Source organism: Melanotaenia boesemani, chromosome 13 (assembly GCF_017639745.1).
Source record: "Melanotaenia boesemani isolate fMelBoe1 chromosome 13, fMelBoe1.pri, whole genome shotgun sequence".
In the NCBI taxonomy this organism is placed as follows: Eukaryota; Metazoa; Chordata; class Actinopteri; order Atheriniformes; family Melanotaeniidae; genus Melanotaenia; species Melanotaenia boesemani.
In genome coordinates, this window is record NC_055694.1 from 854,631 (window position 1) to 880,458 (window position 25,828).

Genomic DNA, 25,828 nt, shown 5'->3' on the forward strand with positions numbered 1-25,828 from the left:
TGTTTGGTTTTTATAAATCCTAAAAGTTGACCATATTTATCGTAAGCAAGCTTGATAAATAAATAAATAAATAAAAATAAAGTCTCACGACCCTGTTAGACTCAGACCTCCAGGAACAGATCTGCTTCTTTGGTGGAACACCCATGAGCGTTTTTTTTTTTTTGTTTGTTTGTTTGTTTTTCATCCAGGATTTCAGACTTGTTTATTTTCCAAACCTGAACTGAAACTGGTGGATGTTCTGATCCAAGAAGAAGCTCAGACTGGATCTGAACCCGGTGACTGGATCAGACTGGTTCTGGACACTTTCTGCTTCTTTTCACGTCGTCTTAAAAACATTCAAATTCAGAAACTTGAAATGTCATTTATTAATGAAAGTGTCTTATTTATAACAAAAACTAAATAATATTAATAATAACAATAATAATAATAATAATAACATCATTTTATAAAGTTCACGGTTTTCTATCTGGTTTTTACACATAGCGATGATCCTCCAGAAGCAGGTTCTGGAGTCTAGGGAGCAGGTCCTGGGTCTAAAACCACTGGGTCCAGGTCTGCAGGAAGTCCAAACACCGAATTGAACGTTTGTTTTCATACTTCAGGCCTGGCATTAATATTTTAACGAGTAAACAGGTGGTCAGAGCTTTAACAGAACCATAAAAGGGTCCGGTCCGGGACTGGGTCCAGGTCTGATCCGCATCAGCCACAGGCTTTTATTTTCTTCGGTGCAGAACGGAAGCGGCTCTTATTGCGGTGAGCCTGCGGAAGCCAAGTGCCGGAAGTGGGTTATAATAGAGTTTAGAAAGATTTTAATCAGATCGACTGTGTTGTTGTGATGTGGGTCGGTGGGTCCTGGTCCCGGTGTCGGTTCGTCGCTGTTAGCGTCTGTTAGCATATGTTCGGTTCCGGTTCCGGTGGAAACATGTCGGGAGGAGACCTGCGGGGCCAGTTAATCATCGACCTGGATCCTTCCGTCCTCGTTAAGTTCTGCCTGGTCATGGACGGGCTGACGGACCTGGACTGGACCCGCTTTGGTAAGTTGGGACCAGCTACCAACAGCTACCACGAGTCTGGAGAGGTTTAAACAGCTGTTCACAGTGACGCGATCCATCGTGTGATGACGTGGTGAACGTACTTTTCGCCAGTCTATCGTCACAGTGAAGACATTTCCCGCGTGCGTTCTGCGCCGCGAGGCGACGCCGCTTCCGCGTCTCCTCTAACGGGCAGAACACACAGCACGCGACACCAAGCAGCGCCGCGCGCGCTGAGATGGATTTACCCCAAGAAATTTGATTGGTCATGATGTTGGAGGGAAGTTTTGGCATTTTGAAAGCAGTCCGTGACGAAGTATGAAGAGTCCAAGACAGAAATCTTGTTTACAAAGAGAAAGAAAACCTGAGGGGTATTGCACGAAACCAAGAAAAGGGATTAAGCCGGGATATGTTGGTTATCCTGGCTGAATTTAAGTCGGTTACATGAAAGCAGCTCAAACTAAACCCGGCCAAGTTACTGTGGTGATTTATCCGCTGCAGCTAGCCTGCTCCAGACCAGGCTAACTGCTCAGGCTAAGATTAATCCTAGCGAGTCACCTGCATGTCCAACGTCAATTCTGTGAGGAATTAATGTGTTTTACAGCATGTCCATGGTCTTCCTAAGTATGGCGCGTCATTTTAATCATCCAGTATTAAAATATTACATACACAGTCACTGTACATTTAATCCAAATCTGTTCGTAATCGCAGCAGCCTTTTTATATGGATTCGAGTTGTAGTATTATTATTCTATTCTATTCTATTCTATTCTATTCTACAGTCATTTAGCAGACGCTTTTATCCAAAGCGACTTACATTTGAGAGTAAGAACAACACAAGCATGAATTCAAACAAGATGGGACGTCATCATTAAGTGTTAGTCAGACCGCTTTTGAGTCCAGTTAGACCAGGTGCTGTCGTGTAGTGCTAGTGCAGTGCATATAATTTTTTTTTTTAGTCATTTTATTTAAATACAGGATCACGATTTCATCACACAATATCAACTTGGTCATAAGTGCATGATTTCATCAGGCCAAGTGTTATATTGCTATGCTAATGAAGACTGCTCGTCAAATTGCTGTCAGAGGTTTTATAAATATGTGTTTTATTGCATTAATTGAGATTACAAAACACAGCGGATGAGGTTACAAAGGTGTATTCAAAGAAATCCGTGACGAGGGCAATGTAGAATATTCAGGTCCAGCTCCCCTTCACCTGTTCCCTCTTCATAATGGCTTGCCCTTTTTCAGAGGATGTGCTGGACGAGGAAGCCCGCATCCTCAGAAGAGCATTCAGACGTGAACGAGTCTTCAGGGACAGCTCACATCCCCTGGCCTTTGGAGATGACTATGTCATTGAGAGATACAGATTTTCGGTTACTGGATTTCCAGGTCCAGTTTTCTGAGTGTCCGGCGTTTAATCTCTAGATCCAGCTCCATTCCTTGGAGCTTGCTCTTTTTGAGTCAGCTTTTAACATCTGCCAGCTCTCTCTCTCTCTCCAGGTGCCCTGAATGAAGCGTTCTGACAGTTTGTGAAGTCTGTAAAGGAAATGTCAGTTAGCACAGCAGGATTTGTGCATAACGTAGATTTACTTTAGCCAATATTCACTATATTCACAATATTCATTGTTATTGCCTTTTTTCCTTATAATATCCTTAACTTCGTCAGAGAACTCCGTCAGGAGCTGTTGTTCAGCGGCCGTGACGTAGGACGCGCGACTTTTATCCATTTCCCCATCGGTGATTCTGTGAGCGATCGCGAGGTCTGCTTCAGTATGCCGTGCACACGCACTTATCCCAACTATCTTCACCTGGCTTAACTTAGCCGCACCTTCTCATCCTGGCTCAGCAAACGTGCAACCAATTAAGCCAGGATAGGCCGCGCAAGCTAGGTCAAGCTGGGCTTGCTTAATTATCCTGGATTTCTTTATTCTGGTTTCGTGCAATTCCCCTCAGGATCCAGATAAAACCAGGACCTGATGCTGCTGACAGGTTTGTTATCCTGTCCACAGCAGCCAATAAGACCCGAGCTTTATGACACTTTCTGCTAATAACGTCAGAGAAACAGGACTTCCTGCTTTCCTCAGGTGTAAATTATAAGAGTGAAGTTTCTCTTTATGTCATGATGAACCTGTAGATGTGTTTTTCTCCATCTGCGCTCGGCTTTCCGACTCTCTTTTTCCATTTTTCACCAGTGTGGAATTTCTCCATGGAGACTTTTTCCTTCCAGAGACGACCTTCACCTTAACAGGAGCCATAGCATCCATAGTATTTAGCATGTTAGCATTAAAACTAGCAGCAAGCTCGTTGGCTGAAGCCCTGACAGGGCAGGTGTTAAAGAGAAGACCTGGTTAAACTTCCCACTCCTGTTTTCAGTTACACACGTTCTGTGATCACCTCCATGGAGACATTAGTGTGAACAGGAATCGTATCTCAGAGAAAACACAGTAACGATCAGACACGCCCACATCACACACAGTAACCATGGAAACGTCCAAACCTTCCACACCAGTAAGTCTAGAGTGTGTCCTTTAGTGTGTGTGGGCTCTGTTATATGCTGAGTCAGCCCAACGTTGTCCAGACTGTGACTCAGGTCTTTAGTCCCTCTGTCCTGAGGGTTGTCTACATGGACGTTAAAATCACCAACGATAACTACACAGGTTGTAGCAGCAGCTCAATAAAACCATCAGAAGATGCTGCGCAGTGTCCTGGTGGCTGGAAAATATTTAGAAACATGACTCTGGAAGAGGCCTTCAGCTGAAGAGCCACAATATTCATAAGAAGTCAAACTTCCAGGAGAAAACTGCTTCCAGTGGAATGATTCCTTAAATAAAACGGCTCCTCCTCCTCCTCTCCTGTCCAGTCTGACCTCACTGATCAAACTAAAGCTGGGAGGGTTGCTTCCATAAGAGCAGCTGCTCTGTTATTTGGTTTAACCAGGTTTCAGTTAAAAACATGAAATCAAGGTTGTGTTCAGAGAAAATTAATATTTAAAATGTTTCCTGCTAATGACCGAACCTTTAATCAGCATCAAACACGTGGCGTAGTGGCTCAGTGGCAGAGCGGGCGTCCTGCAGCTCGAGGGTTGCTGGTTCGGCCCGGAGAGCTCATGTCAAGGTGCCCCTGAGCAAGACACCGAACCTCAAGTTGCTCCTGATGGGTCGGTTCGCCCTGCATGGCAGCTTCCGCCATAGGTGTGTGAACGTGTGAATGTGACATACATGTAAAGCTCTTTAAATAAACGCATTATATAAACACAGACGTGAAGCTGGCGTGGTGGTGCAGGAGGGCTGGTGTCCTCCCTCCAGCCGCTCTGCTGGGCTGTGGGGGAGGTGACGTCCAGGAGGGAGGGGGGAGGGAGGGGGAGGGAGGCTGACCTGGATGGAGTATGATGAGATGAAGGGGGTGGGTCCTCGCTGAGAGCTTTGGGGCTTTCTTCGGGGGGCGGAGGTGGTTCCTGGTTGGTATAAAATCTGTTGTAATTGTAGCGTTTTTTCAAAATTCTTATTTTCTCCTGAACAGATCAATATTTAGGTTAGGAATAGGCCACGCCCCCTGGCGACAGGAAGTCATGGTTCTTACTCGAAGACCCATTTCTCTGACGTTTTGGACACAACCAGGTCCAAACTGGGTCAGACATCAGACAACAAGTTGGTGATGATATCCAGAGAAAACTGGTGATCTACACTGCAGGGCGAGACTGTGGCGCCATGGCGATCTTCGATAAGACGCCATGACATCACAAATCAGTATAAATCCCTCAATTTTGATCCAATCCCCATCAGATTTGCAGGGATTAATCAGGATCTGACCTTGAATAGATCCATACGACCAATTCCAGACTAGCCCTAAGCCCTGCCCACTTCCAACAGGAAGTGCTTTTGTTCAGACGCCGGGGTCCATCTCCTCAGGAATAAAACTTACACACTTGAAAGTGCTTCACAACAGGTCAAACCCTTTCATGATACCATAATAAAAATCTCAAGTTCCTTCACCAGACGTAACCATGGCGAATAGTGGTCCGACGCCATCAAACAGGAAGTACTTGTAACTGACCCATTGTACTGCTGATCTCCATCAAACTCGTCAGGGAGGACCGCGGTCCGGCCGAGAACTCAGCCACATTGACATATGCTGGAAAAATTGCAATACGGCTCTATAGCACCCCCTACAAATATTTAATTGATCATATCTGCCCACTACATTGAGCGATATGGCTGAAATCCAGTATATTGATAGAACTTGGAAGGATGTACAAAAAAGCCTCTTGGACCTATATGATAACTTCAACAGGAAGTCAGCCATTTTGAAAAAAGTGTCATTTTTGGGGTCATTTTTGCATGTTTCTTTGCCTTGCATTTGAATGAACTCCTCCTACAGATTTTATCATATTTACCTCAAACTCAGTCTGAACACTCCAGAGGCATGTGTGGTCAAAAGTTATTGAAAATTTTCTAATAGGAGGTGGCGTTCAGCGGCGGCGCCTCATCAACTTTTGATGTTTCGCCATCAAGCACGGAATCCATTATTTCTGAAATACAACACTCATTCTGTACCAAACTGCACATGTTTCACTTCAGTTCCAGGCCGACCACATCTACATGTCCAGATGTTGTCATCTGGACATTGCTCAACGCTGCACGGCGAGACGGTGGCGCCATGACAAGGTTGGATAAGACGCCATGACATCATTAATCTGTATAAATCCCTCCATTTTCATCCAATCACCATCACACTTACAGTGATTAATCAGGGGCTGCTACTGAACAGATACATAGAACTACTTCTGGCTTGGCCTAAGCCCCGCCCACTTGAAACAGGAAGTGCCTTTTTCAGACACTGGGGTCCCTCTTCCCAGGAATGAACCTCACACACTCAAAAGTGCTTCAGATCAGGTCAAACCCTTTCATGATACTACAGAAAAAACCCTCAAGTTCCTTCCTCAAGCAAAACTATGGCGAATGGCGTCCATCGCCATGAAACAGGAAGTACTAACGCAATGTTCTATTCTATTCTGTTCTATTCTATTCTACAGTCATTTAGCAGATGCTTTTATCCAAAGCGACTTACATTTGAGAAGAAGAACAACACAAGCAGGACGTTGTCATTAAGTTGTAGTCAGACTGCTGGAGTCCAGGTGGACCAGGTGTGTCATGTAGTTCTAGAGGCAGTACTTTTTTTTTTTTTTTACAGATTTTTTGTAAGTCTTTTTGTTTAAATACAACATCACGATTTCATCAAACAATATCAACTTGGACATAAGTGCAGCAGCTTCTTCAGTACCTTGTTGAGCCAAAGAGCTGGACAAATCTTTCTACCTCATTCTGAGTAGAAGAGTTAAGCTAAGTGTGGAAATGCTCCTTAAACAACTGAGTCTTTAGCTTGCTTTTAAAAGTGGATAAGGACTCTGCGGATCGGACGGAGTTTGGTAGATGGTTCCACCACCGGGGAACAACAGAGGAGAAGAGTCTAGCTACTGATGTGGCGCCACCTTGTGGTGGGAGCACTAGGCGTCTTTCACTGGCAGAGCGTAACTGTGGAGAGGGAGTGTAGCTCTGGAATAAGGAGTGGAGGTAGACCGGAGCCGTTTGGGTTATTGTTTTGTAAACCAGAAGCAGAGCTTTGAATCTGATGCGCTGCAACTGGAAGCCAGTGGAGAGCGATTAGCAGCGGAGTGACATGAGCTCTTTTGGGCTGGTTGAAGACCAGACGTGCTGCTGCGTTCTGGATCATCTGCAGAGGTTTAACTGAGCATGCAGGCAGGCCAGCCAGTAAGGAGTTGCAGTAGTCAATGCGTGAAATGACCAGAGCCTGGACCAGGAGCTGGGTCGTGTGTTCAGTCAGGTAGCGTCTGATCCTCCTGATGTTGTAGAGAGCAAATCGGCAAGACCGGGAGACCGAGGAAACATGGTCCTTAAAGGTCAGCTGGTTGTCTACCATGACACCAAGATTCCTGGTAGAAGACGTAGGCACTAGTGTGATGGAGTCAAGCTGCACGCTTATCTGTGGCGGTAAGGAAGGATTGGCTGGGAAGACAATAAGCTCGGTCTTGGACAGATTTAGCTGAAGGTGGTGATCCTTCATCCATGCGGAGATATCAGCAACATGCTGATATTCACATTGAGACGTTGTGTCGTCAGGTGGAAAAGAAAGGAAAAGCTGAGTGTCATCTGCATAGCAGTGGTAGGAGAAACCATGAGAGCTAATGATGCACCGAGTGAGGAGGTGTATAGTGAAAAGAGAAGAGGGCCAAGCACCGAGCCCTGAGGCACCCCTGTTGTCAGCCCATGTGATCTGGACACGCCCCCTCACCAAGATACTCTGAATGATCTTCCTGTGAGGTAGGACATAAACCACGAGAGGACAGATCCTGAGATGCCAAGCTCCAAGAGTTTGGAGAACAGTATATGATGGTGGACCGTGTCAAAGGCAGCAGACAGGTCCAGCAGTATAAGGACTGAGGATTGACCGGTGGATCTGGCAACCCGTAGGGAATCAGTAACTGACAGGAGAGCAGTTTCAGTAGAGTGACCTTGCCTATAGCCAGACTGATATGGATCTAACAGGTTGTTGTCTTGGAGGAACTGTGAGACCTGACTGAAGACGGCACGCTCTAGTAATTTAGACATGAATGGAAGCAGTGAGACCGGCCGGTAGTTTCCAACCTGGGCTGGGTTGAGTGTGGGTTTCTTCAGCAGCGGGGTAACCCGAGCTTGCTTGAAGGCAGAAGGAAAGACACCGGATTTAAGAGAGGAGGTGATAATATGGGTTACTGCAGGTTTGATTGTAGGTAAAATGCTCTGCAGGATGTCAGAGGGAACAGGATCAAGAGGACAGGTCGTGGGTTTTGAGCTGACTAGAAGTTTAGAGACTTGGTCCTCATTTAGAGAGCAGAAGGAGCAGAGTGAGGAACCAGTAGCTGGTTTGGTAAGGCTGAGTTGGTCCGGCTCAGTGAATTGGTTACTGATGGTAGCAACCTTTTCAGTGAAGTAGGAAGCAAACATTTGTGCAGTCAGCACAGTGGGAGGCTGAGCAGGTGGTGGAGATAGAAGAGAGTTAAACACCATGAACATGTCGTGTGTTGGGAGCATTGCGGATCTTGTTCTGATAAAAGGTTTTCTTGGCCGCCTTTAGGCTGGATGTGAAAGTTTCAAATGTTTGCTGGTGTACGACGTAATCCTGATCTCCACCAAACTCGGAAGGGAGGACAGTGTTCAGGCCTGGAACTGATTCAAATAGACAATACTGGTAATATGGCTCTATAGCGCCCCCTAGAAGTATTTAATCTATCAGCTCCAACTGCTGCTTTGACCAACGTTGATGAAATGTGGCATATTTATATTTATAAATATATTATATTTATTTATAACACGCCAGGACAAACAAAAAAGCCTCTTGTTGTCAGCGCCATAGCCCCGCCCCCTGGGAACAGGAAGTCCCACCATTTTAACCCTTTAATACCTGTAAAACCAATTCAAACTCATTAATATCATCCTTCATTAACTCATGGTTGAAAATCATGATTAAAATGGCTTCCTGTGATGGTGTAGTGGAATTTTATTATCAAAGATCACACACTAAGTGAGAATCAAAGTATTTTATTAGGAGCTGATCAGCAAGGAGAGTCACACAGTCAAACAGCTTTGGCTGAGCGAGTCTGCAGAGAGACACATGGGCTTGTTTGATATTGACTCACGTGATGGCATCAAGGTCGATGAAGCAAATCCTCAGAACACTTCTTCAGACCCTGCTCGACCTGGTACAAAGTTTCTGAAGAATGTTAACAGCGGTGTGATAAGAAAGAAGAGCTCATTACCAAATATTTTCTGGGTACAGGTCGTTCTGCTCAGTGAAATATAAGCCATGACTTTAATAATACAAAGTGTAGATTACAGAATATAAGGGTTATGTGTATAATGTATAATTTTCCCATTACAATCCACCCCTTTGATTAAAATGAAACATATTAATCACACATAAAGAGAAAATTTACTCAAACAACTCCAAATCACCAGCATCATCATGTGGAGGTGTATCCTCTTAACATGATGATGAACATGGAAATTGAACTTTCTATTAATGAAAACTGAGAGGGGGGGGCATGTAGCATCAGTCCACAAACAGAGCAGCTGTCATTTGTCAGGTTATGAGCTGACATGTTTGCAACCTGCCACCAGAGATCATCAGTGTGGTCATGGCGGTGCCTCCTTCAGGACGGAGCTTCTGTCCCCTGCAGTTGTCTGGCGGGTTGGGACGAAGCTGGGGTGCGTTGTGTTGGGCGAGGCCGGTTGGATCCAGGTACCAGAGGAGGAGTGTGATGAGGATGAGGAGGATGGTGCACGCCCATCCCATCACCGTAGCCTGGGTGCACTTCATGTTGCCACGTGGAGGGTAGACTACCTCACCCGGGGCTGACCTCAGGGATTATTCTGCCCTGTGGTTGAGAGGTCAGCTGGTGGAGCTGGGGTTGGTGGATCTTGGAACCTCCTACAGTGGGATGCGTGGATCCATGTAGACCTTTCAACGACCTTCACGGCTGTGTGAGTGACCAACAGGACCTGGAAGGGACCCAGCCACCTTTTAGACCGCATGTGCTTCCTCCTCGTCTCTCTGACCAGGACCCAGGAACCAGGAACCAGGGAACGGAAGGACCCGATGCTGAGCCGGCAGGCCTTTCATAACCACAGTGTACCTGTGAGAGCTTCTGAAGGGGTCGGTTCAAAAGGAATCAGAGATGTTACTGAGGATGCCACCCCGCCTTTTGACATATGGGCCACCCCATGCGTCAGTTTAGCAAACCGTATGTTACACCTGTAACCGTGGGATGATGGTGGAAAACCCAATTTACCAAAACACTGAGGTATTTTTCATTTTTGTTCTTATGTTACATTATCCCAGGTACGAGTAAAATTGTACACAAAACATTAAAATCTTGTATGCTTGAAGCCTGAAGTTGCCGGTTCTGGCATCTCCTTGTGAAACAATCCTCATCAGCACATGTGTACATGGTGATAATTTCCTCCACCTGTAAGAGTTAATCCCAAAATGTCATAAGGGTCAAAGTCATGTTTGATTTTAAAGCACACACACACATATTTTACAGTGTAGATTTTAGTGTAGACGTCTCCTCCTGTAAACAGATTATCAGACCTGCTTTTCATGAAAATAAATGTGTGTAACTGTTAATGGCTGCAGAATTAACAACGTTATAAAACAGCAGTCAGCCTTCTGTGGAAGCAATCCTGGATAAGAAGCTGCTGGAAGAAAAGTTCATTTAATATCCGTCCATCAGTCGTCTGTCTTCAGGTCAGAGTCAGAAACTTTGTCAAAGTCACGTCACTCGTTCTGCACAGAAAGGCCGAATCAGAGGATCCTTAAAGTTCATTTTAAAATTGTTTGGAAAACATTCATTGTTTTGGAGATTTTTATTAATGCTTCCAACTCCAAGATGGTATGGACGTAAACCCAATTTAAATTTCTTTTAATCATGAGTCCATCATCAGCCAAATTTGCTCGAGCAGTATTTTCTTTTTTAGTCTTTTACAAATCCCTTTTTTCATTATTATTATTTTTTATAAGAGAATCAGTTTAGAATATCCATGCATATCAGACCATATGAACCGGGTTTTATTTCTTGTGGTGTCTCAGTATTAATTTTAAAGTGCATTTCTTGTTTTAATGCAGAGCTAACGATGACCTAAAGTCATTTTACCTGTCTCAACATTTGTTTTAGTGTTTAAGGTTTTCTTTGTTTTACTGAAAGTAATTTGCACACAGTTACGTGTGATGACAGTTAAAACAGGAGCTCCTTTAATTTAATTTAAATTTCATTTATACGTCAGCATTTTCTTTAGGTCTCAGGAATTTTCCCTCTAAGCCATTTATTTATTGATTCATCTGTTTTCAGACAGATTTCAGATTCTTAGTTTGCTCGACTGAAAAATAAATATGACGCCTTCAGTTTGTATCTTTAAAGCTGTTTCAGATTCAGTTCTTGTTCAATATAAATTATAGATACGGTACCGAGAGTATTGAAACCTTAACTTAAGCCATTTGTGGAAAAAAAAAAAAAAATCAGGACCCAGAGACACACAAACAGTGTTGGTGTGAATCACGCACACACTTAAAGTTGTCAGGAAATCAGGGGACTTGCAGCTTTTATCACCACACAGAACCAAGCAGGGAAACTGCCGTTCGGTATTTACATAAATACACATAAGGATCAGCATGTTGGCGTTTCCACCTCTGGAGGAAGGTTTTACTCTCTCACTGCTTCAGCTGTAGGAAGGAGACAGAAACCATCTCATCAGATCCTGGCTCAGCGGTTAGACGGTGATCTGGAGGAAATATAAATTCATGTGCCAGTGACTCTCCGTTAGGATGCATCTGAAGGATCAAATAGATAAAACATTATTTTCATCTGGTTTTACTCATTTCTCTTTCTTTTAAAACAACGATCAGTGTTGGAGACCTGAGGAAAGGTTGCTGCCACCAGCTCGCTAAACATGTTCTCTGTTTTCTAAACCAGACAGCGTTAGTAGCTCTTCATGTCATGTTGTCATGTGATCAGTAGCAACAGATACTTCGTTGCAGTGAGCGTGTGTGTGTTTGTTCATGTAAATATGTGTGTACATGTATGTGTGTCTTGTTCCGGCTGTCAACTCGTCTTATGTGTGTGAAATGTCTAGAAATGAAGCTTTCTTCTGTTTACTCTTTAGCACTTTCTTTCCATAAAAGATGAAGATCTGTTTAATTTCAATGTAGGTTTTGAATCAAATCATTAATTATTTGTGGTATGAAATCAGAACAATCTCACCATCATTGTTTTAACTGGTCACATGACTGCTTCCGTCTCCGAGTCAGCTCTGCCGTGGATCAGATGGCAAACCGCCTTTTCATTTTATGGCCAATGACCCTTCTCACCACACGGATGTTCTGTATCTGGTCAGTAGAACTGGACCTCGGGCCCCCAGCACCCACCTCTCTGTTCGCCCCTCAGAGCCCAGCGGCCACGCCACCTCAGAACTGGTTGAAGAGCTCTTGTTCTGGCTTGTCCTCTGAATAAAAGGCAAATCCTCAGAACACTTCTTCAGACCCTGCTCGACCTGGTACAAAGTTTCTGAAGAATGTTAACAGCGGTGTGATAAGAAAGAAGAGCTCATTACCAAATATTTTCTGGGTACAGGTTGTTCTGCTCAGTGAAACATAAGCCATGGTTTTAATAATACAAAGTGCAAGAATACATGATTCATCTGAATATCACACAAATATGTAAGGGTTATGTGTATAATGTATAATTTTCCCATTACTATGGTTATATCATTCGCCATGAAACAGGAAGAGGCTCTAAACCTGCTGTCAGTCGACCAATTGACATGATATTTTCCTCTTCTCATTAGAGTTCCAACCTGAACATGGTTCTACATGAAAAATGGCTATAGCGCCACCCAGTGGCCACATGGAATTTTCCTCATGATGAAATCATGCTCCGGTTTGTGAGAATTTAACACAGCTTGTAAGAAACAAGGTCATGAACACTTCAGATGTCATCACTAGTCAGACTAATGTGCAAGTTGATCCTCTCATGAGGAAAATCACCTCTTAATGCTGAAAACGTCTGGAAGAACGGACATACGGCTAAATTTCTAACTAAATTTTGTTTTCCTCCATTTCCTCTCTGCCCTCCTGCAGTTTCTTTTGAGCTCTTTGTTTTGCTCATTTCTCCACGGTGACGTGGGCTTGGATTTTATTATTTTAGTCTTAAGTTTGCTGTTAACATGATCCACAATAAAATCACATGAAATCTGAGCAGGAGTTTGTTTTAAAATCTCAATAAAACCTGCAGCTGCTTCAGCAGTAACATATGATTTCCTCACAGTTCTCACCAGCACCTCCTGGTGGATAAAACTGGTGATGTTAAAAAAACACACAGTAGTGGTCTGACACAGCCAGGTCAACAACAGAGGACACACCGGTGGACAGACCATAGCTTAGAACTAGGTCTGGGGACACACCAGTGGACAGACCATAGCTTAGAACTAGGTCTGGGGACACACCAGTAAACAGACCATAGCTTAGAACTAGGTCTGGGGACACACCAGTAAACAGACCATAGCTTAGAACTAGGTCTGGGGACACACCAGTAAACAGACCATAGCTTAGAACTAGGTCTGGGGACACACCAGTAAACAGACCATAGCTTAGAACTAGGTCTGGGGACACACCAGTAAACAGACCATAGCTTAGAACTAGGTCTGGGGACACACCAGTAAACAGACCATAGCTTAGAACTAGGTCTGGGGACACACCAGTGGACAGACCATAGCTTAGAACTAGGTCTGGGGACACACCAGTGGACAGACCATAGGAAAATCTTATAAGACTCCAGATAATGGGGCGTTTGCCATCCTTGGTTGGGAAGGGAAACAGCCTGATGATCTTTTTGTGTACCAGGCCTAAAGCCCTGACATGATGTTGTGAAGTGGCGCTTTACAAATAAAGCTGGTCTGAACTGAACATTAGCTGAAGGAACAAGATGCAATGCTAAGTGTAGTGATGCAGGTTTAGGTAGTTTTAGACAACAGAGTAAAAACACCCTGAAAACACTCTGAAGACGTAATTACACATAAAATTAACAAAAGTGACCAAACGTGTGTGAGGACCCGGTCATCCCTCCATTTATTAGCTTAGCTACTCCATAAATGTTTTAAATGCATCAACATGAGCTTCTGTCTGTTCGCTGGAGGTCCTCGGCCGTTCGCTGGAGGTCCTCTCCCGTTCGCTGGAGGTCCTCGCCCATTCGCTGGAGGTCCTCGCCCGTTCGCTGGAGGTCCTCTCCCATTCGCTGGAGGTCCTCGCCCGTTCGCTGGAGGTCCTCTCCCGTTCGCTGGAGGTCCTCGCCCGTTCGCTGGAGGTCCTCGCCCGTTCGATGGAAGTCCTCGCCCGTTCGCTGGAAGTCCTCGCCCGTTCGCTGGAGGTCCTCGCCCGTTCGATGGAGGTCCTCGCCCGTTCGCTGGAGGTCCTCTCCCATTCGCTGGAGGTCCTCGCCCGTTCGCTGGAGGTCCTCTCCCGTTCGCTGGAGGTCCTCGCCCGTTCGCTGGAGGTCCTCGCCCGTTCGATGGAAGTCCTCGCCCGTTCGCTGGAAGTCCTCGCCCGTTCGCTGGAGGTCCTCGCCCGTTCGATGGAGGTCCTCGCCCGTTCGATGGAGGTCCTCGCCCGTTCGCTGGAGGTCCTCGCCCGTTTGATGGAAGTCCTCGCCCGTTCGATGGAAGTCCTCGCCCGTTCGATGGAAGTTCTCGCCCGTTCGATGGAAGTCCTCGCCCATTTACTGGAAGCCGACACCCTTCAGGAACACGTCTGACATCCTGCAAACTAAACGTCAGCTTTACATGGTGGAAAAACAACATTTAGAACGAATCATACGAAGTAACCAGTCACGTCGGTGTGGAGGCAGTAGCGAAACCCGCCTCCAGCTTCTCGCTGCTTCAGTCCAGATTTAGTTTGAAACTTTTTAGTATTGATTAATGATCACGTTGTGTTTTATATAAACAGCGTCTCATTACTAAAATAAGTTGTTTCTAATGCTTTTTAACGTGCAGTGTGATGATATTGATTAGCAAAGATGACATGTTTTATGTCAGAGGGGGCGGGGCTACTTTCAAAACTCACTTTGTCTGGACAACAAGGCTCATGGGAGAATTGAACCTTTTGTGATTGCTGTGCTATAAATGTGAGTTCTGTGCTTTAGTCCCGGTGTTGTGCCGACATTCAGACGATGCTGGAAGGTTCTGCTGGGGTTGGATTTTAAATTGAGGCGGGCGGGACACCATGTTGCATCGCGGTGAAGAGCTGATGCCTGCTGATGGAACTCACCTTCCCAGTTCTGGAGTTTTTTTCAGAGACATTCAGAGAGGCTCCTATAAACGAACATCAGGGTATGAAACAGCTCAGCCTCGTTGTAAGGAACTTTTAGATGAATTGGTTTGGAATGAGTCTCCCATGGAACTGAGTCGGTGTGATTTAGTCTTTATTTAAAGAACTAAACAATGTGCATGAACCTGATTTAAGAGTTCTTTCAAACAAGTAGGAGAAGAGGAGGCAGGCGAACTACAGGGTTTGAGTAAAGCCTGTTAATATGATGAAATGTTCGTAACTAATCTGGGGTTGGAGGGTGGCAGAACTGGGAAATCTTGTTACCAGAAATACATTAATTACTGGTCAAACACTTCCGGACTCATCCAGCAGGTCCTATGAAAACCTTTAATCACAAATGTGTTTAAATACCTGTAAAATGGCTAAAAACTGAAGCTTCTGTCCGGGTCCTCTCGGTCTGCCTCTGATCCTTGCAGGGGGCGCGGTTGTATTGGCACGATCAATCACCACAACTCACCATTAATACTTAGTACACACACACACACACACACACTAGTTGCTGTTGATGCTTTTTACACTTATCTTGTCCATCTCTGCAGCCTCAGAAGTCCTCAGAGACCAGACCAACCTTCGCTTTGCCGAGAAGCAGCCCAAACGGACCGACTGGGTTCTGAAAAGATGGGCGGACCGCAACGGTCGCGTCGGGGAGCTGATCGACCTGCTGGAATCCCTGCAGCTCTTCAGACCACGAGACATCATCCTGAGCCGTGAGTTCACCTCTGACCTTTGACCTCTGATCTTTGACCTCTGATCTTTGATGTCTGATCTCTGACCTTTGACCTCTGACCTTTGACCTCTGATTCTGGGCCAGTGTTTGCTGTATTCAGACATCTGACCCTGGAAACCAGGTTAATTTGCCGTCTGTCTTTCTGTCTGCAGACATACCAGGTGTGACTTGCTCCCCCTCTGCTCCTCCCCCTCCTCCATCTGTCCCTTTTTCCCAAACACCTCCGGCTCCGCCCACAGGTAATATCCAATCAGGTGAGGACCACTATTAGTTGTCTGTGTGATTAATAGTTATCTGTTTTTCTCCTGCTCATCTACACATTTAGAGTAAAGCTGTCATTGGTTGATGGAAATGATGATTTCAGCTCTTGTCATCACCTTTAGTTGGTTGTTCAGGGAGTAAATCAGGAGGAAAGCTGTTACCTGGACCTGCCCCGCCCCCCGTCGGTCTGTACTCCCAGGTAACGCCCACACAGATGATCAGTAATCAATAAGAGCTACAGAGACAATCGGTAATCAATACCAATCTTTCATCTCCATTAATATTGAACAGGAAGTGCAGCCTGGTGTTGATGCTGATGATGGAAAAGGAGCCGTTGCCGCGGCGACCTGCAGCAGCATCTTCACAGTCATGCGCTGGTCATATGAAGAGGTGCATGCTGGGACACGAGGCTTCTCCCCGAGCCTGCAGGTGGGGGAGGGGGGCTTCGGCGTGGTGTACCGGGCGACTCTAAACAACACGGACTGCGCCATCAAGAGGCTCCGACAGGTCAGTCTGAGAGAACTCATGGACCAGAGATCCCAGCCCAGTCCTCCAGACCCAGATCCTGCAGGTCTTAGATATCTCTGCTGCAGACACTTTCAAATGAAACGGCTCTCTGATCTATGGGTTAGGGTCTATGTTTTGGACAGGAAGTGGTCTGTGATTGGTCAGTGTTGTTGTTTACAGGATGGTCTGATAAACTGGCCTCAGCTGAAGAGAAGCTTCCAGACTGAAGTGGAGAAACTGTCAAAGTGGGTCAAATAATCAGATGTTTACAGAACCACAAGCGTTCATCTGTAATACCGTGTGTGTGTGTGTGTGTGTGTGTGTGTGTGTGTGTGCTCAGGTTCCGACACCGTAACATCGTGGACCTGCTGGGTTTCTGTGAAGGAGGAGGAACCTTGTGTCTGATCTACAGCTACATGAACCACGGATCTCTGGAGGACCAAATACACAACGTAACACACCTCACACTGACTTCCTGTTTCTCATCGTCGGTGGCATTAATGCGTTTCCGCCTCCTCCACCCCATCCACAGCATCCACCTCCTCCACCCGTCCACAGCATCCACCTCCTCCACCCCGTCCACAGCATCCACCTCCTCCACCCCGTCCACAGCATCCGCCTCCTCCACCCCGTCCACAGCATCCACCTCCTCTACCCCGTCCACAGCATCCACCTCCTCTACCCCGTCCACAGCATCCACCTCCTCCACCCCGTCCACAGCATCCACCTCCTCCACCCCATCCACAGCATCCACCTCCTCCACCCCGTCCACATCATCCACAGCATCCACCTCCTCCACCCCATCCACATCATCCACCGCGTCCACAGCATCCACCCCGTCCACAACATCCACCTCCTCCACCCCATCCACCCAATCCACATCATCCACCTCCTCCACAGCATCCACCCCATCCACAGCATCCACCTCCTCCACCTCATCCACAGCATCCACCTCCTCCACCCCATCCACATCATCCACCCCATCCACAGCATCCACCTCCTCCACACCATCCACATCATCCACCGCGTCCACAGCATCCACCCCGTCCACAACATCCACCTCCTCCACCCCATCCACAGCATCCGCCTCCTCCACCCCGTCCACAGCATCCACCTCCTCTACCCTGTCCACAGCATGCACCTCCTCCACAGCATCCACGTCCTCCACCCCATCCACAGCAATCCACCCCGTCCACAACATCCACCTCCTCCACCCCATCCACAGCATCAGCCTCCTCTACCCCGTCCACAGCATCCACCTCCTCCACCCCATCCACAGCATCCACCTCCTCCACCCCATCCACAGCATCCACCTCCTCCACCCCGTACACAGCATCCACCTCCACCCTGTCCACAGCATCCACCCCATCCACAGCATCCACCCCGTACACAACATCCACCTCCACACTGTCCACAGCATCCACCGCGTCCACAGCATCCACCCCGTACACAACATCCACCTCCACACTGTCCACAGCATCCACCGCGTCCACAGCATCCACCGCGTCCACATAAAGTTTAGTCAGACGGGATGTTTTAAAGATACCAGAAAGTCACGTCACTACGAACTCCAGCAGAAACCAGATGGTGGAACATAAAGACCAGGGCCGTGTTTCCTCTACACAGTTTTGTAGTCATGCTCTTCTGGCGGTGGCAGCGCCACATTAATTAATGTAAACTGTTCTCAGCACTTTGAAGCGGTAACACATCTCCAGATCTGATCACTACTAATCTGATTTGGTGTAAACAGGTTTGTTGTTTAATTAAATCAGAGACAAGAAATATTTGTTTGTATTTACCTGTATGTGTGTGTTTCAGGTGTGTGAGCTCCTCTCGTGGCCTCACAGAGTCAGTATTGTTGAAGGGGCAGCAGCAGCTCTGCAGTTCCTTCATCGCCCCCCTGCAGGTCAGGAACAGCTGATCCATGGAGACGTCAAGAGGTCAGACTCAGAACGTGACATCACAGTGTGACATCACAGTGTGACATCACAACAGTGCTGCAGTCAGCAGTCCTGTTAACCCCCACACTGCAGGTCCAGGGTCAATTCAGGGTCTGCACACTTCGAAGTGCGACTTCGTCTGCTGCATTAGAATTCAAAGGAACCTCCGAATCCACCCTTCAAACTTGCAACGTTTGGCCTCAAAGGATGGCTGCGGGTGATGCATCCTTCACAGCCTCTTTTCTCCCAGAATTCATTGTGCACAAGACGGCCAATCAGCAGCCAAGCTCAGAAGAGTTTTAGGTTTCAGCAAAGTTTCAGTAGAAACGCTACAAAACCAAGTACATTACAGTACAGACTGTTTTTTGTTTTTTTTGTTTTTTCCTGTCCATGTTGGCGGTCTGTTTTAGTGGTCGTGTTAGCGGTCTTGTTGGCAGTCTGTGTTAGCTGTCATGTTGGCGGTGGTGTTGGCGGTCGTGTTGGCGGTCTTGATGGCGGTCGTGTTGGCAGTTGGTGTTAGCGGTTGTGTCGGTGGTCCATGTTAGCGGTCGATGTTGCCGGTCGTGTTGGCGGTCCGTGTTAGCGGTCGTGTTGGCGGTCGGTGTTAGCTGTTGTGTTGGCGGTCCGTGTTAGCGGTCTTGATGGCGGTCCGTGTTAGCGGTCATGTTGGCAGTCTGTGTTAGCCGTCGTGTTAGCGGTCGTGTTGGCGGTCCGTGTTAGCGGTCGTGTTGGCAGTTGGTGTTAGCGGTTGTGTCTGTGGTCCATGTTAGCGGTGATGTTGCCGGTCGTGTTGGCGGTCCGTGTTAGCGGTCGTATTGGCGGTCGGTGTTAGCCGTTGTGTTGGCGGTCCGTGTTAGCGGTCTTGATGGCGGTCCGTGTTAGCGGTCATGTTGGCAGTCTGTGTTAACCGTCGTGTTAACCGTCGTGTTGGCGGTCCGTGTTAGCGGTCGTGTTGGCAGTTGGTGTTAGCGGTCGTGTTGGCGGTCGGTGTTAGCTGTTGTGTTGGCGGTCCGTGTTAGCGGTCTTGATGGCGGTCCGTGTTAGCGGTCATGTTGGTGGTCTGTGTTAGCCGTCGTGTTAGCGGTCGTGTTGGCAGTTGGTGTTAGCGGTTGTGTCTGTGGTCCATGTTAGCGGTGATGTTGCCGGTCGTGTTGGCGGTCCGTGTTAGCAGTCGTGTTGGCGGTCGGTGTTAGCCGTTGTGTTGGCGGTCCGTGTTAGCGGTCTTGATGGCGGTCCGTATTAGCGGTCGTGTTGGCAGTCGGTGTTAGCCGTCGTGTTAGCAGTCTTGTTGGCAGTCAGTGTTAGCCGTTGTGTTGGCGGTCCGTGTTAGCGGTCTTGATGGCGGTCCGGTTTAGTAGTCGTTTTGGTGGTCCGTGTTAGCAGTCGTGTTGGTGGTCCGTGTTAGCGATCGATGTTGCCGGTCGTGTTGGCGGTCGTGTTGGTGGTCTGTGTTAGCCGTCGTGTTGCCGGTCGTGTTGGCGGTCGCGTTGGTGGTCCATGTTAGCGGTCGGTGTTGGCGGTCATGTTGGTGGTCGGTGTTGCAGTTTACTGAAGTGGCCTATGAGTAATTTCAGAGGTTTAAGTGATTCATCATCCCATGTGTAGACCCTGAATTGGTACATCGCTTTAATCTGGTTAAATATCCAGTTAGCCGTTCTCTCCCATGATGCATCTGTCTCCAGAACTCACCTCCTACCTGTAAATGAATCATTATTTGAACATGGACTCATTGTTTGAGTCCATGTTCGTCCAGAACCCCCCAGAATTCCTACCCAGCTCACCCACACTGTTTCCGTAGTTCCAACATCCTGCTGGACCAGCACCTTGTAGCGAAGCTTTCGGACTTCGGTCTGGCTCGGTATGCCCCGCCTGGTGGGTCCAGTCACTCGCTGACCCAGACGGGTTCTGTTGGTAAGACGGCGACGGTGAGGGGGACGTTGGCATACCTGCCGGACGAGTACGTGATGAGAGGAGAGCTGTGCACGGCCGTGGACGTGTACAGCTTCGGAGTGGTGAGATGCTGCAGGGGCTGATGGGAAATGTGGGGTCTGGTGGACGTTCTGAAGAGACCCGACACTGTGCTCTGTGTGTGTTTCAGGTTCTGCTGGAAGTGCTGACCGGGCGGCGGGCTCTGGAGAAAGATGGGACGTCCAGAGAGAGATACCTGGTCAGAACACACACCTGCTCACACCTTTGATTTTCTGGTTCATTTGTTGGGTAGGAATCTGGATCAGTTGGACCAGCCCGGTCCAGGTCATCTCGTTCTGAAAGCATTGTTTTGGTTTGCAGAAGGATCTGGTGGACGAGATCCAGTCCAGTAAAAACGGCTCAATGTCAACAGCGTGGAGGAATCAGCTGGACAGACGTCTGATCTCAGGTCAGAGTTGGAGTTTGGATCAGTGTGTTTGTTCTGGTTCCAGCTGGTTCTGGTTCTAGCTCTGGGCTGACCTGCTACCTGCTGGTCTGTGTACAGGAGGGTCTGCTGAGCCAGTGGGCTGCCAGGAGGTGGTGGATCTGGCCTGTAGGACTCTGACACAGCAGAGGAAGAAAAGGCCCAGCATGACGGAGGTCAGAAACCGAACCAGAACACAGACCGTTATACCCACGACGCCCTCAGCAGGACGATACGGCGGTCAGAGCGGGACGTTACGGCGGTCAGAGCAGGACGCTACGGCGGTCAGAGTGAGACGCTACGGCAGTAAGAGCGAAACGCTACGGCGGTCAGAGCGGGACGCTACGGCGGTAAGAGCGAGACTCTTCGGCGGTCAGAGCGGGACCCTATGGCGGTCAGAGCGGGACGCTACGGCGGTCAGAGCGGGACGCTACGGCGGTCAGAACGGGACGCTAAGGCGATAAGAGCGGGACGCTACGGCGGTCAGAGCGAAACGCTACGGCGGTCAGAGCGGGACGCTACGGCGGTCAGAACGGGACGCTAAGGCGGTAAGAGCGAAACGCTACGGCGGTCAGAGCGGGACGCTACGGCGGTCAGAGCGGGACGCTACGGCGGTCAGAGCGAAACGCTACGGCGGTCAGAGCGGGACGCTACGGCGGGCAGAACGGGACGCTAAGGCGGTAAGAGCGAAACGCTACGGCGGTCAGAGCGGGACGCTACGGCGGTCAGAGCGAAACGCTACGGCGGTCAGAGCGAAACTCTACGGCGGTCAGAGCGGGACGCTACAATGGTCAGAGCGGGACGCTACGGCGGTCAGAACAGGACGCTACGGTGCAAGCAGCATGCTAACAGCAGACACATACAGACGTGATAAATAAATGGTTCTGTGATGATGTAATTTGATCATGTGACATCATTAAAGTTTTACCTGGTAAACTGGATGTGGTTTTTGGTTTAGTTATTGATTACATATTAACCAGGAGTGAGATCAATGAAACTGATCCACTATTGATCAACGGCCCTGTCACCGAAAGACTAGGTCCCAGTTTCACCTCTGCTCCACACATTCTCACCTGAATGCTCTTCTTCTTTTCAGGTGTTTGAGAAACTGAAGAGCATCCACAGCACTGTGAAGAAGGCTTCCTCCTCCTCTTCCTCCCTCCATTACAGTCCTCACCTCCCGCCCCCCCCTCAGTCCTTCCCCACACCCTCCAGCTCCCTGGATGAGGATGTCTCCCAGCAGATGGCCAAACTGGGGCCACTGATGCACTTGTATCCTGCTCCCTCCTCCTCATCTTCCTCCTCCTCCTCCTCCTCTTCCTACGCCCTCACCCCTCCTCACCCGCTCCACTCCTCCATCTTACCTCCTCTCTCCTCCTTCATCGGCCCGTGTGAGACGGATGAGAGTCGGGGTTTTTCCCAATACCATCCTCCCTCCCAGGTCGGGTCCAACGCTACCAGCTGCAGGTCTCTGACCCCGCCCACCAGAGACCCGAACCGCAGTCCCGTACCAGTCCAGCCATCTGTCCCGACCGAGGACCAATATCCCCTTCAGCCCAGCTGCTCTGGGTTCGGGTCTGTCAGAGAACCGAACCCGGGAACATGGGCCTGTGGGTTCTCTCTAGTGGGGTCCCTAAGGTCCATGTCACCTGTGCCCTCAGGTAGGTTCTGCAGGTGTATATGTGCAGTGTTGTGGGAGGAGCTTAAAACCCAGAACTGAACCTCAGACAGGTCTTGTTTCATTTCCAGTTTCAGTCCAGATAAATCCCAGCAAACAGCATCTGCTGGAGAAGAAGAGTCTGAACGAGGAGGGTCAGACCAGCACTCCGCCGCTGCTGTCGTCTGATGACCTCTGTAGGTAACACGGAGCCCATAACTAGGAGTAATCAGATTACTGTAATACTCTGAGCCATCCATGTGTCTGATATTCTTAAAACCGTGATCTACATTTTCCAGTCCATCGGATTTCTTTTTTTCTGCTGTTTTCTGTGGTGAACATGAGCTGCTTAGCATTAGCAGCTAACACGGGAGCACACAATCTTAGCATCAGCTGCAAATGTAAAAAAGCATAGTTTAGTTTAGCATTAGCTGCTAATGTGGGACACTGCGGTCTTAGCGTTAGCTGCTAAAGTGGGACACCGCGACCTTAGCGTTAGCTGCAAACGTGGGACATCGCGACCTTAGCGTTAGCTGCTAATGTGGGACATCGCGACCTTAGCGTTAGCTGCTAATGTGGGACACCGCGACCTTAGCGTTAGCTGCTAATGAGGGACACCGCGACCTTAGCGTTAGCTGCTAATGTGTGACACCGCGATCTTAGCGTTAGCTGCCCATGTCGGACACCGCGATCTTAGCGTTAGCTGCCCATGTCGGACACCGCGATCTTAGCGTTAGCTGCCCATGTCGGACACCGCGACCTTAGCGTTAGCTGCTAATGTGGGACACCGCGACCTTAGCGTTAGCTGCTAATGTGTGACACCGCGATCTTAGCGTTAGCTGCCCATGTCAGACACCGCGATCTTAGCGTTAGCTGCTAATGTGGGACACCACGACCTTAGCGTTAGCTACTAAAGTGGGAACTAATACGCTGCCAGATGACAGGGCGCCATCCTCTTTTTCCTGTTGCTTTGTATTTTTTAATGAAGACATTGAAAAGGAAAAAGTGACATAATTGTTTTGCACATGCTCAGATGTGAAAAACTAAAGAAATTAGAAACACAGGTTTACACGCACAAAGACATCAGCTTGTCTGGAAGAAATTTGACCTGAACTCATTTATCTGCTCATTATTAGTGTGATTGCCTCTGACTGCTTGTTCGGTTCTGTTGGTCAGATGGTGGGAGGAGTTCTGATGACGTCAGGGAACCGGAGGAGAGCGATGAGCTGGATTATCTTCCTGACAGAACCTGCTGAGGACCAAAAATGCTGCAGAACTTCCTGATGTGCCTTTTAAACACAAACTAATTCTTCAGCCTTGTTTCCACCAGCGGGTTGGGTCGGGTCAGTTAGGGTGCGGATAAAGTTTTTAAACTGTAACTTCACTGCGTTTCCACAGCAACCGAAACCACAGAGGAGGATGGAGGTTGTCCACCAGTCTGAGTTCGTCTGTTGTTCTGAACGAGGAGCTGTTCCTGCTTTGTTTTTATAGCAGGTCACACAGGAAGTGTGTTTTTTATGCACCAATCAGCAGATTGCAGCGTGTCAGGCTCCACCCTCTTCAGGTCGGATCGGTTAGACTGGTACCCCAACGGAAGGGTCCCAGCAAAGCAGGCTGGATCAGATATCAGGGTACCCGTCCCAGTTTTCGCTTGTGGAAACAAAAAATTGCGCTGTGACCCGCCCCCACTAGTGGAAACGGGGCTTTAGACTCTGAAAACCAGCAGAACCTCCTCTGGGTTGACCAGAACCAGCTGGATTGGGTCGGACTCATGAGGTGGTTTTATTGATGCTGATCAACAGCTGATGGGCCTCCAACAGTTTCCGCTCAGACAGAAGCAGGAACCTTCTGCAGGTCCCTGGTTCTGGTTCAGACGGGCTGTTGGACCTTCATCGCGTTGCCAGCTCGGCTTCATGAAGTCAGAGTGAATCATGTTTTTCTCACGTATTTATTTAAATAAAGTTCAGGTTTCTGAAACTAAAAGAACTGGAAGATATTTTTTTCACTGAATCACAGATGTGAAGATGATGATGATGAAAATGATAAATATGATTATTAAGATGATCATTATAAAAATATTTTATTAAAATTATATATGACGAAGATGAAGATGTATAATGAAGACAATTATAATTATGAAAAATAAAGATGCTAATATGAGATGATGATGATGATGATGCTGTATATGAGTGATAAATACAATGAGATATGAGGATAATGATATATTATGAATATGAAATGAATGAAAACATTTAATAAACTGAACTTTAATGCTTTAATCAAAATAAGACGTACATGACTGGCCGGGGGCGTTGCTGTGGAAACGGTGAATGATACGACCTCACGCAACGTTAGCCTAGCGGTTAATAGCCAGACGGCTTCCACAAACTGCAGTCCAGAAATCTTTGAATAAACCGGTAGAGGAAAAACATGAAAATGTAAAATGACTAAATATTGTGTACTAAAAATAAATTAAACATAAATGGTGTTTAATCTCAAATATGTCCACACTCTTATTACGTTGATAACACTTTATATTTGTCCTAAATGAAAACATATTCATGTCAGTTCCCTGCACCTGCAGACGTCCATATGACCTCCAGACACTGACGTCCAGGTGGGGCCGTGTTTAGATGTCGACATGCAGAATCAGTCCTGGACCGATGGACACAAGACAGACCTGGTGATCTGCACGTCCTTTGTCTGAACTGAGCCAAGTTTTTCAAATGGAAAACTCAGGAATTTCCCAGATTTAAAGGCGCCGCCTGTAGTCAGCGTTGTCTTCATTAAACATGTTTTGTGTTGTTGGTGAAAGGTCGCGTCAGTATGTGTTCATCACTCAAAGTGGCTGCTGTTGTCATGGTGACATTTTCACAGCTGGTTTGTGATTTCCTTGTTCACGTGGCAGAATTTAGAAAGTGGCTGAGTTGTAGGTGTCCATTTTTTTCAACATTACTTCCTGGTTATGACATTGCCTACTCTTAGTCGGTCCTTACAGTGAAGAAAGGACTCATCCTGTCCTAGCACCTGGACTTTCATTGCTTTCAAATTGTCTCCTTCTAAATTCACAGACTGAGGTTGTTGGCGTTTAAATGAAAAACTCAGGATAAATATTCCAGTGCTACAGGGAGGAACCTTGGAGTTATACTGGACCAGGATTTGTCCTTTGGCTCACATATAAATTGGGTTTCTACAACCGCCTTGCTAGAATTGGGAACATCCTGTCTCAGAGTTAAAACTCAAACAGACTGGATTACAGCAGCTCCTTATTATTGTCCTGTCCCAGATATGTCCTGAAAAGTCTCCAGCTCATCCAGAACGCTGCAGCAAGGTCTGATGAGAACTAGCAGGGGGGTTTAGCTGGTGGAAGGAGGGTTTCAGA

The 25,828-nt window shown here is 47.6% G+C and overlaps 1 protein-coding gene across 3 annotated transcripts; it reads left to right on the top strand.

The window, feature by feature from the left end:
* Nucleotides 1-763: 763 nt before the first annotated feature.
* irak1 (interleukin-1 receptor-associated kinase 1) lies at nt 764-24,933 on the top strand. 3 transcript variants are annotated; one of them, XM_042002876.1, is made up of 15 exons: nt 764-1,034; nt 15,502-15,669; nt 15,842-15,943; nt 16,073-16,149; nt 16,242-16,457; nt 16,638-16,702; nt 16,798-16,909; nt 18,276-18,397; nt 20,196-20,409; nt 20,496-20,564; nt 20,687-20,774; nt 20,871-20,965; nt 21,886-22,450; nt 22,539-22,647; nt 23,623-24,933. In XM_042002876.1, exons 1-15 carry the CDS (start codon nt 896-898, stop codon nt 23,639-23,641), a joined length of 2,160 nt encoding a protein of 719 aa, XP_041858810.1. In that variant the 5' UTR covers nt 764-895; the 3' UTR covers nt 23,642-24,933. The 3 variants fall into 3 exon arrangements, with proteins under 3 accessions (XP_041858810.1, XP_041858808.1, XP_041858809.1); XM_042002874.1 differs by having other exon boundaries at nt 22,539-22,643; XM_042002875.1 differs by having other exon boundaries at nt 15,842-15,928; nt 22,539-22,643.
* Nucleotides 24,934-25,828: the final 895 nt, after the last annotated feature.